The 16,875-nt window shown below is 43.4% G+C and overlaps 1 protein-coding gene across 6 annotated transcripts in view; it reads right to left on the reverse strand.

Annotated features, from left to right (window-relative positions):
* The window catches only part of SYNE2 (spectrin repeat containing nuclear envelope protein 2), a 582,128-nt gene that overhangs the window by 102,074 nt on the left and 463,179 nt on the right, over positions 1-16,875 (reverse strand). For all 6 annotated transcript variants that reach the window (XM_073609718.1, XM_073609721.1, XM_073609720.1 and 3 more), the window contains 5 exons: positions 16,655-16,802; positions 13,991-14,085; positions 9,667-9,901; positions 5,479-5,673; positions 2,879-3,004 (listed from right to left, as the gene is read on the reverse strand). In XM_073609718.1, coding sequence (XP_073465819.1) covers positions 2,879-3,004; positions 5,479-5,673; positions 9,667-9,901; positions 13,991-14,085; positions 16,655-16,802 — 799 coding nt within the window. The remainder of the gene's footprint in view (positions 1-2,878; positions 3,005-5,478; positions 5,674-9,666; positions 9,902-13,990; positions 14,086-16,654; positions 16,803-16,875) is intronic.

A 16,875-nucleotide genomic window follows, 5' to 3' on the forward strand; every position in this document is an offset into this window, starting at 1 on the left:
TCTGGCCAAATGCAGTACTGCACACCACATTAGCTTGAATTCTGTATGTTTTGCAAGGCAACACTCGCAAACCGAGTCAGGATTTTCAAGAAAAAAGTTGCTCGTCTTTCAAAACGCTCATTAACTGCGTTACTCGTTAACCAAGGTTCCACTGTCTTGGTCTCAATCAACATTTTTATTGGTTTATTCCTTAAGCTGCTAGTATTAGTAAAATAGATAGTATAGTATATCATATTTGCTTTTTTTAAACTCTTTTTTTAAATTTCTTCACTTACTTCCTGGTTTTCAGGCCTAGGCAAATGATGTCATACATCCCAGGAGTCTTCAGGAGGGGAGGAGTTTTCTCAGCACACCTTCCTGCATGCATGCCCCTAAGCTAGCGGTCAGCTCATGCATCTGGGATGGGGGGCCTCTTTCTACAACTTGCAGTCTGGAAAGTACGGACAGTTTCCAGGCTGCAAGTTGTAGGAAGATCCTAGATGCATGACCTGACCGCTCACAGATTACATACAAAAAGTGCCATTTATTCTTCCCATGTGAGTTACTAACTTAGAAGTATTTCTTAGTTCTAATAATGCCGGCCATACACGGTTCGAATTTCGAAAGAATTTTCTTTCGAAAATCATATCTAAGAATTTTCGTACGAATTTCGCACCATTAGGCCTCATGCACACGAGACCCTGTTAAACTCGTGTTCAGAGGCAGTTGGACACATTTTTCAACTGCCCAAGAACCCATTCAATGTTATCCTATGTGTCCATGTACACAGTCTAGTTTTTAGGCAGTTGCGTTTAACCTTGTTTTTCCAGAAGCAAAAAAATGGGTTCAGACGCAAACGTTTTCCACGTTTCAGACGCCAAACGCGGCTAAACGCTGATACCGCGTTTAGCCGCGCTTGCCTTTATAAGTGTTTTTTACAACCCGACATTGGGGCCCCATATCTTGGGGCCACTTGGTGCTAGGAACCCTAGGAATTTGATGTGCACACACAGTGGAGCTAGCACTACAACATATCCAAATTGCTAGGAATCCCAAATTTGGTGTGCTAACACATTTGGACTGACAATAAACATATCCAAATGTGGGGTTCCTAGCACCAAGTGGCCCGAGATATGGGGCCCCAAACTCAGGTCACAAAATGTCATTCTCTGCTGCAGAAGTGCTTGACATTTTGCGACCCGACTTTTGGGCCCCGTATCTCGGGGCCACTTAGTGCTAGGAATTTGGATATGTTGTAGTGCTAGTTCCACTGTGTTAACCCAAATTTGGGGTTCCTAGCACCAAGTGGCCCCAAGATACGGGGCCCCAAAGTTGGGTCGCAAAATGTCATTTTTTGCTCTGCAGACGCTTCTAGACGCAAATGCGGCTAAACACGGCTAAACGCGGCATGCAAATGCGTCAAAACAGCGTTTCTAAATGCTGGTTTCAGCTTTTAAAAACATGTGTTCAGCAGAGTTTGCACCGGCATCTCATGTGCATGAGGCCTTAGTGGGCTGCAGCAACGGCCGATTTTCGTGCGGCTATCAAATTTGAGGAATCGGACATGTTGGAAATTTTTAGAAAAACGAACGATTTTCTAATCAATGATGGGAGAATCGTGCGAGAAATGTAATAAGAAAAGAAAATTTACGGAGAGAAAAGAAGATTCCCGGCCACGAAAATTCTTTTCTGTAGCAACATGAGGTGAAATTGAAGGCTTGGTCGGCCGAATTTCGAAAATCAATGGTGGCATCATCGGATCACAAAATCCGATCATCATAAAATCCGATCATCATAAAAAAAAGGAACTTTCTGATTTTGAAAAGAAAATTTGTTCGAAATTCGATCATGTATGGCCTGCTTTATGCTGTGATTCTTTGGTGCCCCCCCGGTGTGTTCTCTTGGTCCTGCAGGTGTATCAATCCACCCAATACTCCTTCCCTGTTGTGAGACTGTGCATAGGAAGCCCTTGCTATATAGTAAGCCTGATTTTAACTGTTACAATGTGAGTCACCATTTGTTCATTTTTTCACCACAATAAATCTGTTAAAATACTATACTCAGATTGTGTACTGCTGTTCTTATCGGTTTGCCAAAGAAATTTTCCAACATGCCGGAAAATGTTTGCAACCATTCCTGAACCTGAGATCATCTGCACAGCGTCCTACAAACTAGGAGAAATTCAATAAAGCTGCTGGGCCAGTTCCAGTGGCCGCCGGTGGAATTTTGTTTTGGGGGGGCGGCAAACAGTATGCCACCGACACACACCCCCCCCTGGTCCCCCTGTTGTAACACTTGGGTGGGCTCATGGCGCAATGCTCTGCTCCACGAGCCACCCCATTTTTATAGCCTATGGCTCTAATCAGGTGCTTAAGAAAAAAACACCTCCGCCGCTGTGATTTAGGCACCCGGTGTCCTGAAAGGGGCCGGATGCTTGAATAGGGGGTGGCCGCGGCAGCCATGGATAGATTATGCTATGCATGAATCTATCCATTATTCATACAGGGGGTGGCAAGGATAGAGGGGGCGGCACCCAGGCGAAAAATCTGTTTGCAACAGGGAATGCGATTGCTTGAATTGAATTTGTCACATGACATGCGATAAAATCAGACACTTTTTGATTACAGCTTTTAGTTAAAAAACTTGTTTAAACCCGAGATAAAAAAATTGTTTAAAGCTGAGATACTTTGGAGATGACCTCACATTTGTTTAAAATCGTTCAGAAAATAAAAAGGAAGACGTTTTTGCAACTGCTGAAATGTTTTGGGGGGCTGTCATCTAAGTCCTGGCTTTACTAATTAGATTATATTTTAAGAAATAAACGAGTCTGCCATTAGACACTACAGAGCCTTTTCCTTTGTGCTTCCCCCAGCACATTCAAGGCACATTGATAACATACCTTAACGGTTTGTCTAAATCTTTGCAGGTCCTCGTGAAGTGTCGGAAGTGGTTCATCTACTCTCACTTTCAGGCCATGAAGAGATTTCCTTCTGTCCTCCACATTCTGTTCAAAATTTTCTCTCTTCTAAGAAGAACAATGAAAGGTTATGTCAGAGTAAAAAGCCTGGTACACATGATCTTATCGGACAAATGATTGTCTGTTTTTTGGGTTTTTTTTGCATGCTAATCTCCATATCAAAAACGAATAGGTTACTAAAGTTACAAAAATTTTTGTACGACAGAATACAAAATTTAGAAGTGATGTAATGTATTGTATTTTCGGATTAAAACTGTACTGATTGATCTAGAGAAAAAAATAAATAAAAATAAATCGGATAATTATGCACGACCTGTCCTGATCAGCTCTGGAAAGCTGTGTACCAATGATCAGATTATCATACGATTGTGCCAAAAGTGGTATATTTCGTATGATTGTATGGGCCTTAACTGGTTGCCGCCCGCCCACCGTCAAATGACGGCGGGGTGGTGCGGCTCTCGTTTCTGGGACGCCATCATACGACGGCGTCCTAAAACGGCCGCGGAGGCATGCAGCGCGGCGATCGCGCCGTGTTGCTAGGACACGGCGCGACCCCGATCTCTTTAACCATGTGATCGGCTGTGTCTAATCACAGCCGGTCACATGTAAACAAGGAAGTGCCGATAGTTGGCGCTCCTCGCCTCACACTGACAGAGTGTGTGGCGAGGAGAGCCGATCAGCGGCATCTCCACGCAGGGGGACATGTGGGAATGTAATCAGGGCACTGATCATTAGTGCCCTGATTACAGTACAGTAAAACAGTGTCACCATACAGTGCCCACCAATGCCAGCAATCAGTGCCCACAAGTGCCACCAATCAGTGCCCATTAGCGATGCCAGTCAGTGCTGGCAATCAGTGCCGCCTATCAGTGCTGCCCATCACTGCTGTCGATCAATGCCCATCAGTGTCGCCCATCAATGCCCATCAGTATCGCCTATCCGTGCTGCCTATCAGTGCCCACCAGTGCCGCCAATCAGTGCTCAGTGCCACCTATCAGTGCCCATAAGTGCGGCATATTAGTGCCTCCTCATCAGTGCCACCTCCTCAATGCCCACCAGTTCAGCCTATCAGTGCCCATCAGTGCTGCCTCATCAGCGCACATCAGTGAAGGCGAAAAATGACTTAGTTACAAAATTTACTGACAGAAAAAAAGTAAAAAACATTTTTTTTTCAAAATTTTTGGTCTTTTTTTTTTGTAAAAAATAAAAAAACCCAACAGTGATTAAATACCACCAAAAGAAAGCTCTATTTGTGTGAAGAAAATGATAAAAAAATTGTTTGGGTACAGTGTAGCACGACCGTGCAATTGTCATTCAAAGTGCGACAGCGCTGAAAGCTGAAAAATGGCCTGGGCAGGAAGGGGGTGTAATTGCCCGGTAGGCAAGTGGTTAAGGAAGCTTTTAAGGCCTCATTTACACAGGTGCTGTAGCCCATACAGCATGAACTGGCTGTTTATGTGTCTGAAGCAGCACCCCCCAATCCCCGCCGTGACAGCAGGCATCCCCTTTATCCCCACATCTGCTGTCACAATTTAAAAACTGCCTGCACAGCCACGCCTTTTATTTACAGGAATCTGTAAATGAATGAACTACAAAGGGCACAAAGCTTGTAGTTCTCAATGAAATGTGAGAGTACTGGTGAGCTCTCTCATAGTTCATTGACACTTTCTACAGCTTTCAAACAAAAGGCCCATACAGGTAGAAAGCTGTAGGCAGTGTCTGCAGGAGCCTGACATTGCACCCGTGATCTGCCGATCGCGGATGCAATGCTCTGCAGGCTCCTGAGAGAGAAAAACAATAAATGCAAATTTTTTTTATCTGCAATGTGGATTTTTTTTTTTTTTTTTTAAGGATCAACTTAAAGAGGAGAGCCAGTCAAAAAAAAAAAAAAAAAAATTAAAAGTCAGCAGCTACAAATACTGCAGCTGCTGACTTTTAATTGGACACAATTACCTGTCCCAGGGTCCAACGATGCGGGGGATCGAAGCCCGGCTCGTCTCCCCCTCCGTTCAGTGGCGCCGGCATTGCAACTGTGGGCGCCGGGCTGTGGCTTCACAGCCTGGCACCCACTGCGCATGCGCGAGTGGCGCCGTGCGCCATGATTGGCCGCTCAGTCACCTGGGACCTGTAATGGGTCCCAGATGATTGACAGGAGGGAGGGAGCAGAGCTGAGCCCTTCCTGTGCCGAGGGGGAAGTGATGTCACCAGCTCAGGCACTGGAAGAGGCAGACTACGAGGGACCCCCTAGCAACAGGCATTTAGAGGTAAGTAAAAAAAAAAAAAAAAATCCTAATGTTTTTTTTTATTTTTTTTAGGCACAATCATGACTTTTTTTTTTTTTTATTGTGGAACACCACTTTAAAGCATTTAACCCACAACTAATAAAGCTTTACTATACAAATCCAACTTCAAAAGGTTCATGTGGTGCAAAAAAAAAAGAAAACGTAAATGTCTGTTGTAAATAAAGGATATCTTGACTTGCCCATGTAGGTCTGGTTAATGAGATACGAATTGCCACTTACCAGAGCCATGTCATTGAAGTGGATGAGAACTGCCTGTAACTGCAGTGTTGTTTTCTGCCATAAGTCTTGAAGCCGATTCAGATCACATTGCAGAGCTTCCTTGGACTCTGGTTCAGCTACAGCTAGTAAATCTTTACCATTCTCTACCATTGTGTTGTAAACAGACTGCAGCCTGTTAAGATGACGCTCCTTTTCCTGTAAATAATTCAGTGGTTCAGTGTAGATAGCACTTAAAAGGTAAAGTTTTGTGTAATTATCGTGAGAATATATTTTGATAATTTTACCTATGCAACATTAACTTAGCACTTACTTTCTCATTACTTTCTCAAATCCCAAAATGAAAAATGTAATAAAAACGTAATATACAGAAGCATCTGATTTCTTTTAAATGGTCATTTATGCCTAGGGCACCTGTAAACCAGTACTTTTACTTATTTCATCCCTCACTTCCTTGTCAGCCAGCGCTTCCAATCTCCCCCGACACCAACCTGGGGTGGTCCCACAGCATTGTCAGGTACAATGCAGGGAGAGTGGAGTGTTAGGGAGATGGCTGCAAGACCAGATCTTACAGCAAGAGTGCTCAACCTTTTGAAGAGTGAGGGCCACTTAAGTGATTTGGTTAAGTTTAATATTTTTCCTCTTCCAGCTTCTGCTGGCATCGCTGTCCATGCTGCTAAAAAGGTCCCAAGCAAAGTGCACTCGGTATCACTTCACCTGGGACAGGAGCCAGCACTACAGTGGAAGCATCGGCCTATGGGGCTTCTGCTCCCTCCGTGGCTGCCTGCGCCATGCATTCTGATGCTCTGGGATGATGGGTTGGCAACCCGTTGATAGCGATCTGGGCTTGCTGACCCACCATCCCAGAGCATGGGCATGCACGTCCCTGGTTTGAGGTCAAGGGCCACATGTGGCCCACAGGTTGAGCATCCCTGTCTTACGGCATGAAGGAAGACTGCAGGATCAGTGGATTAAGTATGTAAAAGTCCTTGTTACAGGAACCCTAGGCATAAACCAGAATTTGGCTTTTGCAACTCCGCTCCAAAAGGCATTTAATAAATGCATAATATACACAACAGTAATTTTTTTTAGTGTATATAACACACACATATATATATATATATATATACACATACACACACTATATTATCAAAAGTATTTGGCCGCCTGCCTTTACACGCACATGAACTTTAATAGCATGCCAGTCTTAGTCCGTAGGGTTCAATATTGAGTTGGCCCACCCTTTGAAGCTATAACAGCATCAACTCTTCTGGGAAGGCTGTCCACAAGTTTTAGGAGTGTGTCTATAGGAATGTTTGACCATTCTTCCAGAAGTGCATTTGTGAGGTCATAAAGGAAAGAGAAAGGCGCCTCTAAGTGCAGTGGTTAACAGATTTATTACAGGCACAATGGGATTAAAAACACTTACAAGGTCTGACAAAGGAGCTGTGCGTGCCCCGAAACGCGTTACCGCCCACCACCTTCACCTGGTGTCACATCAGCTGCGTGCGTTCCAGCTTGGTTCCATAGCCCAGGCTGCCTCATCGCATCTTCACCTCCTCTCCAATCCACGTCACCAGGGACTCTGACAGCTTCAGGATGTCTCTCTCTCTCCCCCAGATGAGGATTACAGCCATCCACATGAGGACAAATCATTATATGCCTATGACCTCTTACTATCTTGTAATTTTTTTTAATCCCATTGTGCCTGTAATAAATCTGTTAACCACTGCACTTAGAGGCTCTTTCTCTTTCATTTAAGACCCTCCAAAGCTGCTTCTTCTCTACAAAGTGCTGCCTTCAGTGCCATCTCTTCCCTGCTACTAAGGACCGGATACCCAGCCTCACCAGAGCCCCCTCATCTCTCCCTCCTTTCTGCATTTGTGAGGTCAGGCACTGATGTGGACGAGAAGGCCTGGCTCACAGTCACCGCTCTTATTCATCCCAAAGGTGTCCCATCGGGTTGAGGTCAGGACTTTGTGCAGGCCAGTCAAGTTCCTCCACCCCAAACTCGCTCATCCATGTCTTTATGGACCTTGTTTTGTGCACTAGTCCAAATCATTTGGTGGAGGGGGGATTATGGTGTGGTTGTTTTTCAGGGGTTGGGCTTGCTCCCGTGAAGGGAATTCTTTGTGGGAACAGTTCCAACATGACTGTACACCAGTACACAAAGCAAGGTCCATAAAGACATAGATGAGCGAGTTCGGGGTGGAGGAACTTAACTGGCCTGCACAGAGTCCTGACCTCAACCCGATAGAACAGCTTTTGGATTAATTAGAGCAGAGACTGCGAACCAGGCCTTTTCGTTCACATCAGTGCCTGACCTCACAAATGCACTTCTGAAAGAATGGTTAAACTTTCCCATAGACACACTCCTAAACCTTGTGGACAGCCTTCCCGGAAGAGTTGAAGCTGTTATAGCTGCAAAGGGTGGGCCAACTCAATATTGAACCCTATGGAGTAAGACTGGGATGCCATTAAAGTTCATGTGTGTGTAAAGGCAGGCGTCCCAATACTTTTGGTAATATAGTGTTTGTATATATATAAATAACAGTACGTACACATAATATATTACAATAGTAACATGCCACCTCTTTTATTTACCATTTACATTGTACTGAGTGCCTGGAGTATCGCTATATTCCCAGCACACTGACAAGAGAGGTTCGGCTGCTGTGTGATTGTCCGCCATCCCCTCTTCTCTGCTGTCCAGTTGTAGAATACTTTTGTATATTGTGAACGGGTTCACATAATACAAAGCTTTCTGTGATTGGGCAAGAGAAGAGGAGGGGCAGGCACAGCAGCTGCACATGACTCTGCAGCTTCTATATCTAGGACCCAAAGGTTCATTGTCCAATTGCCAGAAGTATAGCTTCTAGCGCACAGTAAAAATGTAAATAAAAGAGATAAAGTCTGCAAAGTGGCATACACCTCATTGGACATTATCCCCTTTACCTTATAAACCAGCAAATTTTTAAAACCGGTAGTTCCTGGAGTTCTTCTTTAAATGTTAACTTGCAGTGTTTTTCCTTTCCATAAATCATTTACTTGCAATATTGTCTTTGAACTTGCTAGAGAATTTGACTCATTCAGGAACAGTCTGTACTGTAGCAGAGCCCCCTCCCTCCTTGCATAACATAGCCTTCTCCTCTACTTGAAGAGTGTAGTTCAGGGATCTACAAACTACGGCCCTCCAGCCATTACGGAACTACACGTCCCAAGAGGCACTGCAAAACCCAGACATGACTAGGCATGATGGGAATTGTAGTTCCTGAACAACTGGAGAGCCATAGTTTGGAGACCCCTGGCTCTAGTTCATGGGTGCACAACCTGTGGCCCTCCAGCTGTTGCAGAACCACAAGTCCCATATGGTATTGCAGTTACAAGCATGACTCCCAAAGGCATAGGCATGATGGGACTTGTAGTTCCGCCACAGCTGGAGGGCCACAGGTTGAGCACCCATGGTACTAGTTACTCTTTGTGCTGGCACAGCTCCTCTACCCCTCCCCTCACCTCCCTATAACCGTTTTTTGTGGCTTCTGGTGGAGGAGAGAAGGCGAGTACTATACATAGTGTCACTTAAGTGTCAGCTCTGATTCCGCTGACACATCCAAGAATATGGTGCCCAGCAAAAATCTTGGGGCTTCTAGATGTCTATACAAGGGAGGCTTTTACAGAACATAAAAACACACACAAAATACATCAGATTCACATATTTTATTGAGAAGATTGTGGGTTAAAAGAATGGTTTGGCGTCCTTGTTATTTAATAGGTGTGCGTTTTCTTAAAGGCTTGCACCACATGATGCCACGATGATTTAGCGGTGTCATATTAAAGGGAGGGTGTATACGTATGCAATTAAATATTTTGCGTTTTTGATTGTGACCACTTTAAAACCCTTTGCAGAAATAAGTTTATAATTAACATAAAAGAATCTATAAAAAAAAAACTAAATAAATTCACCCTGGCCTAATAGTCTATGGCAATAAAACATGAAATCCTTCAACGGGGTTAATAATTTTTATAGGCAATGCATATCTAAATAATCCTTAAAAATGAATTTGCTTTAACAAAGTATTTCTTTTATCACTAAAATGAAAAAGTACCATGGAACCAACCTGGCACCAGAGATCATAAATAATATTTTTGTATAAATATTACTATACAATAGCATCCCCAGAACAGACTCACCTTAAAATCGTAAAGGAGTTTTTCAGCATTGATTAGGCTGTAACATTTCTGTGGACTGACACTGGAAAGAGCAGCCTGCACCCCACTCAAGTTATTTTCAAGTCTTTGTTTAGAGACTCTGAACTGCCTCCACTGCTTCAGTAGAATGGTGTTCTCTCGGTTCCTCTGCTGCACCAGGCTTATCACACTCTGCCACTTCTTCTTTAAGGATGTCAGCTTTAAAATTACCTCACCTCTGAAAAAATAAGATACAGTTATTAGAGATCATGGCTCTGGAAATCCAAATTTAGATAATGAAGATATTATAGATAGCATCTGCCACCAAACAGAAAACTTCATAGTTTTGTTACATGGATAGTGCATGGATAGAGCAATTTAAAAAATAGGATTTCTGTACCCAGCATACAATCCTTTTCTTCAAGTCCACTGAGGGTCACAGGAAGTTTTAAACCATTGTGTTATACTGGCACCTACAGGAGCATTGGACACTGTAAAAAAACAAAAATAAAAAAAACCTGTATACCATCCCAGGGCATAACCCCTCCTGCCACCAGCATGAATCAGTTTTGCAGCTACGCAGTACTCAAAAGCAGGAGGGGTGGAATCTGTGTTTTTCAATTAACTTCAAGAAAAATATTTTACAGAAAGTACAAAAAAATTGTATTTTTTTCTCATCCATTGAGGGATACAGGAAGTCTTAAACTTTTGGGATGTTCAAAAGCAGTCCATGTAGGAGATAGACAACAGGAAAGAATTGCTAACAGGTTCAATAAATCAAGAACTGGGGAAGAGCCGCCTAAAGGACCTTATGCCTGAAGAAACATCCGCCCGGTAGATTGTACAAAGCGAACACCAGGTGGTGCCCTTGCATATATGGGAAACAGAGACTTGATACAAAAAAAGCCATGAGGCGCATACAGTCCTAGAGGGGTGAGCCTTAATTGGAACGGAGCAAACCAAACCCTTGAGACCATAAGCCGGAAAAACGGTCTGTTTGAACAACTAGATGTTGGAACAAGAAGCTCTTGTGCACTTTTGAGGCTTATAAAAGTTACAAAAATAAAAACAGTTTTTAGAAAGAAAAAAAAAACAGTGGTTGAGACACTCGCATAGCCTGAACCACATCCAGACATTATAAGAAATTTTTTTATTGATCAACTAGAGCTGGACGAAAGGGATGGGAGAGTAAAGTCCTAGTTAGGTAAAAGGCAAAGACTACCTTAGGCAAAAGAAAGTCCTGGGCTGCAACACCACCTTGTCCCTATATAAGACCAAAAAGAGTTCTTTACAAGATAAGGTGGCCAGTTCAGACACTAACCTAGTAATAGCTACAAGGAAAGCAACCTTATGTATGAAAATAGAGAGGGGAATGACTCTAATGGGCATCTGATCTTCCAAAACAAAGGGAAGAAAGAACTTCCCAAATGAAGAGCCAGATGCTTGAACCACCAAGCCAAAGATAGCCTGGTCCTTTAAGTCAACCAAGTCAGTCTGTCAAGAGACTGGACAGGTTCATCGTGCAATAACAAAACATTGTTTTGCAGATGTCTGACATGAAATGACACAAAGAAAACCACTTCAAAATAGGCTAACATTAGCCCCAAGGCAATGGCAGGTCTGGTTGATTTTAACTAAAATTTGGGCCAAATATAAACAGTCAAGTCTTTGAGGTCAAAGACCGGGTGAATGCCCTCTGGTTTTGAAAAACTGAACAGGTTGGAGTAAAACCCCTGAAACCATTCTGCAGCAAGGACAGGGACAATGATACTCTGGTCTAGAAGCCCCAAGAAAGCCAAATGGAGATCTGCCAGCCTGTGAGGACACAAAGGTTTGATGGAAGAAAACAAGGAGGGGACAGGGACTGAAAGTTTGCAGCCCTGGGGCACCCCATCTTGAACCCAGCAATCCAGAATTAAAATTGTCCAAGTGCCTTTAAAGGTCAAGGTGGAGAAATGGATGCTTTAGGCTTCTTCTGCTGAATGCTCTTGCCACCAGTAAAATCCTTGATGAGGACATCTAGGAGGAGCCTTTCCTAGAAGACAAATGTTGATCAAATGTTTTTTACAGTCCAGCACTTTGACCTTTACATATGAACTGACAGTAAGCGAACATCTGAAATTTAGTTCAACAGCTATCTGCTCCATACATTTAACTAGCACAGTGTGAACAGCAGTGGTGGTGGTGAAATCTCTGTTAAGGAATTTCATCCAGTCAGACATCGTTTGACAAAGCAAAGTCATGGCCAGAATAGGGTGCAAGGTGGGACCTGCCAGGGAAAGCAGAGTTTTGGAAAGGATTTCCAAACACTTAGTGACTGGAAGAAAAAAGTGGCTGCAGAAGATCGCAAGAGTTTATTAAAGACAGTCCATCAGGACAGACACATATACAGCATTTACAGGACAGGAACAGCGCTCCAAGTGGTTAGTCGAAGCTTCCTTTAGTCTATGGTTATGAGCCAGCCCTGCAACTTTTCATGTGGAATTAAAGGCTAGATTGAGGTGGACGGACCTGGGAGCATTGCAGCTATTTTACCCACTTATTGACTCGGTTCCTAAAAGAAGAAGCATCCACCACCAGTACGTTAGCCACCTTGTTAAGGCAAGACGTGGCCAGGTTCAAATTCAGAACAAATGGATACAAAGTAAACAAGCGCTTGCGGGGAGCAAACAACCTCTCAGGTTGCTTCCAATCTTCATATACAAAGCTGCTGAAAAAGCAGAAGCAAATGTAAGTCTTTTGAAGACTAAGGGGCCCTATATATCCCCAGGCTGGAAATGGCAATGATGAAACTGAGAAGCTGATCGTCAAGCCTCAGGGTGGTAAGCACCCCATTAATAGGAGCTGAGACGTCCCTTGATTTGGGAGCAATAGCAGAAGACTGACTCCTCAGGTGTAAGCTCATCCGACAAGGATTTGAGTGCCTAAAAATCAGTGGACAATCGCTCAGAAGCCACTAAGAAGCCACTAAGTGAGTAAATCGCATACAGAATCTCCTGGAGAGGGCCTGGGAGCATGCATGTGGCCTCTACGATCAGAGTTGGCAATTACCTGGGTAATGTGGGCCATAAAGTCTCTCATGGCGGTACTAAAAACCTCAGCCAGGAGGGCAAAGGACCCAGCAACACTCAAGGAGGCCAAAAATGACTCTGATAACTCCAGGCTGCAGACGTCAGTACCATCAGTGGATGTTAGCAGTTCCCGACCTATTAGCAGAAAGGGAGCTAAGGCACCCAAAACAGCAGGACTGGGAAATTTGACTTATTTTTAAACAGGTAAATAGCTGTCTTATATTTCAACGTAGTTCCCTGCAGATTTTCATAGCTTCCATGTTCCTAAAGGAAACAGTGGAATAGGTTGGGACTGATGATGCAAATCTTGATTTTAGCTCAGTCAAAATTCAAGCTTGCCCCCTGCATCCCATAGCACAATAATAATAATAATAATAATAATAATTCTGTAACTGAACGCTAATGCCCTGTACACACTTTCGGATTTTCCGACGGGAAATGTTTGATAGGAGCTTGTTGTCGGAAATTCGGACCGTGGCATTTTCCGTCGGAAATTTCCGACAAACAAAATTTTAGATCTGGATCTCAAATTTTCCGGCAACAAAACCTGTTCTTGTAAATTATGATCGTGTGTACACAATTCCGACGCACAAAATTCCACACATGCTCGGAATCAAGCAGAAGAGCCACACTGGCTATCGAACTTCATTTTTCTCGGCTCGTCGTACGTGTTGTACGTCACCACGTTCTTGATGTTCAGAATTTCCGACATCATTTGTGTGACCGTGTGTATGCAAGACAAGTTTGAGCCAACATCCGCCGGAAAAAAAACATGGATTTTGTTGTCGGAATGTGCGATCGTGTGTATGCGGCATTAGTGTTTCCAGAAATTTACAAAATGGTATTCCTGTTTCTTCACTTAATATTTGTCCTCCATAGTCCTCTATAGACTGCAGAAGATAAAGTTTCAAACAAATGGCATCGCCTCATTGCCTCCACTCTCTTCTATTCTTATTTCAGCTCCTTTCTGGACTTTTTATTTAGCTCTCACTATGCTATTCATACCCCCTCCAAGCTCCTCCATGCTCCAACTTAGGTCTGACCAACTTCTAATCTTGCCAGCCTGCAATCCTGTAGCCCCAACTGCCAAGATTCAGTGATGCTACCAAGCAGCCAAGACTAGTATCAAAGCACTTCTCTGGACCAGCTGGTAAGGTAAATTGAGGACACTGTATGACAGCATCACTCTTAACAGTAGTATTGGAAGAGTATGGATTAATTGTAGTCACTGCTCTTTAACAAATAAATCCACTGACCGGTTTTCTTCTTCCTCCGATTCCAGGACACTCAAAGCTTTGGTCACAAAGGCATGCAAAATGTGTTCATTTATGGCGACTTCAGCTTGCAGCTTCTGCAAAACAAAATAAAGAGTTGATAGCACACCTCAAAACAATAATAATCTTAACATAAACTTTTATAATCTATGTTTGCAAAGAACTGAAAACAGCCGTTTTTAGAGATTTTGACACAATAAACATAAAAGTGTGCTTGGATGCGCATATCTTCAGATAACGTTTAAACAGGACAGACAGGCTTCTATACATTACTATAAATATGTCCCCCAACACCATACAATAATGTAAAAATCCCATCCACTTCTCAGCTGCAGCTCAATAGTGCAAACCCACTCAGCTAAAACAAAATATAAATGAAAGAAGCCACACTATTAATTAAAGTGGAATTTTATTAAGAAAATAAAGTCCTGCTAGATCACTTCAGACTGGTACCTTTTGCAGGTATAGTAAAACATTAAAAATAAGTGCCTATACTGTTTAAAATCCAGTATTACACGGTCTCATTCTGCTCTGCACATGCTCAGTTGCTCTCCATTTTTAGGCACTGCCAAGTTTGTAGATCTGCTGACAGCCTTAAAGCAGAATAAAGCCTCCTTATCCTTTAGAGCCGGTTCACACGGGGGCGACTTGTCAGGCGACCTAGCCGCCTGACAAGTCGCCTCCCGTTCTGTACAATGGAACCGTTCTAATCGGAGCAACGCAAGTCGCTCCGACTTAGAAGAAAGGTTCCTGTACTACTTTGGGGGCGACTTGCATAGACTTCTATACAGAAGTCGTCTTGCAAGTCGCTGCGGCAGTCGTGTGCAGGTCGCCTTGGTGAGGCGACCTGCAAGTCGTGCCCCTTCTAATGTGAACCGGCGCTAACACCCAAGGAAGCTGCTTCTGTTTGATCTGCAACTGCCATGGTGCTGCACATGTGATCATTTATGACACTAACCATTTGATGGTTTGACAGTTTGGTTGAGAGCACAAGTAAATGTGACAGTTAGCAATCCCAGCATTCCAGGAATGTAACAGTTTTTTTTAAACTGATAAATTGATCGGTTTAGTTCCACTTCATGAGTAAGGCTGGGTTCTCACTATCGCCGCATGCGGCTCACAGCAGGGGTCCAATGCGTCCTCGTTCACTATTTCAGGTCTGATTTCGGACCTGAAGTGGACCAAAAGACGCACAGGACCCCTGTGCAAATTCGCACTGGAGCCACAGCGGAGATGTGTGAACCGGCTACATAGAGAGCCGGTCAAAATCTCCTGCTATAGCGAATTGGATGCTGTGCACCCACATCCAATTCGCAATAGTGTGGACCCAGCCTTATGCCCCGTACACACGGTCGGATTTTCCGACGGAAAATGTGCGATCGGAGCGTGTTGTCGGAAATTCCGACCGCGTGTGGGCTCCATCGGATTTTTTCCATCGGATTTTCCGACACACAAAGTTTGAGAGCAGGCTATAAAATTTTCCGACAACAAAATCCGTTGTCGGAATTTCCGATCGTGTGTACACAAATCCGACACACAAAGTGCCACGCATGCTCAGAATAAATAAAGAGATGAAAGCTATTGGCTACTGCCCCGTTTATAGTCCCGACGTACGTGTTTTACATCACCGCGTTCAGAATGGTCGGATTTTCCGACAACTTTGTGTGACCGTGTGTATGCAAGACAAGTTTGAGCCAACATCCGTCGGAAAATATCCTAGGATTTTGTTGACGGAATGTCCGATCAATGTCCGACCGTGTGTACGGGGCATTACTGCTGTTCAGGGGTTCTGTGGTTCAGCCAAATGGTAGCCTCCAGCAAGAAGAAACAGGAACAATGCTGGAAGCAATTTACAGCACACACTCATTTTGGTAGCATAATCATTAATGTAGAATGTATGTTCCTTGACAAAGAACATTATTTTTTATCACGTTATGGGTAAATCCATACAACAGTAATGTGTCTTCCAAATGGTGATTTGAAAAAAAGATTACATTTTACATTCACTTTGAGATTAACGCTTGGTGCTCTAATATTCTGTTTAGGAATAGATCTCAGCTAGGACAATTTTGGAGGCTACGATTGCTGACCTCAGCTTTTGAAAATGTTTTTTACCTAGCTATCACACATTCACTGACCCAGAGGTATGTGCAGATCGGGAATTCATTTGATGAAAACTTATCCAAAAGCACTAAAACAGTCAGGCAACTAGCATTTACAGGATAAGGCCAGTAATAGCAGCTTACGTATTTGTTCCAGCTGTGGCTACTTTAAAGACCCCTATTTGGTCTTGTTTCTAGATCCATTTTTACTAACACCGGGAACTGGCATTACTCAAGTAGTAATACCAATGGCTGGTAACATACTTCTTACTACTGACAATAGAGTGTTCACATGTTGGGGAAATGGCTATAACACTCTGCAGGGATGGACAAACTTTTCCCCATCACAAATACCCCCTTATCATTGTACTGAGGGGTTCTGTAATGGCGCTACCTAAAACCAATGTATTTAGATCTAATACACATCAACACAAAGCAGGACCTTCAGTACACTAAGTATTGTTAGCTAAGAGGGTATAAAGTGAATGCGGTGGGCAGGGGCTATATCCAATTTTTGAATACAGATATGGTCAGCAGATCATACCTCATACATTGCCTGTTGCTTCTTCAGCACTTCATACGTTCCTGCAGTTCCCATGGTGAGGTTATTCTCCATCTTCTCCACACACTGCATCCAGGTCTCGTAATTTTGAATAAAATTATTTCTGTCCAGTTCATTCACCCGATGCTCCCTGGAGGGAATATATGGTTACGGTCAGTGCACTTTCCGAAGTTGAAATTTAGGCCTTATTCACACATCCATAA

This window comes from Aquarana catesbeiana, linkage group LG13 (genome assembly GCF_042186555.1).
Source record: "Aquarana catesbeiana isolate 2022-GZ linkage group LG13, ASM4218655v1, whole genome shotgun sequence".
NCBI classification, from domain to species: domain Eukaryota; kingdom Metazoa; phylum Chordata; class Amphibia; order Anura; family Ranidae; genus Aquarana; species Aquarana catesbeiana.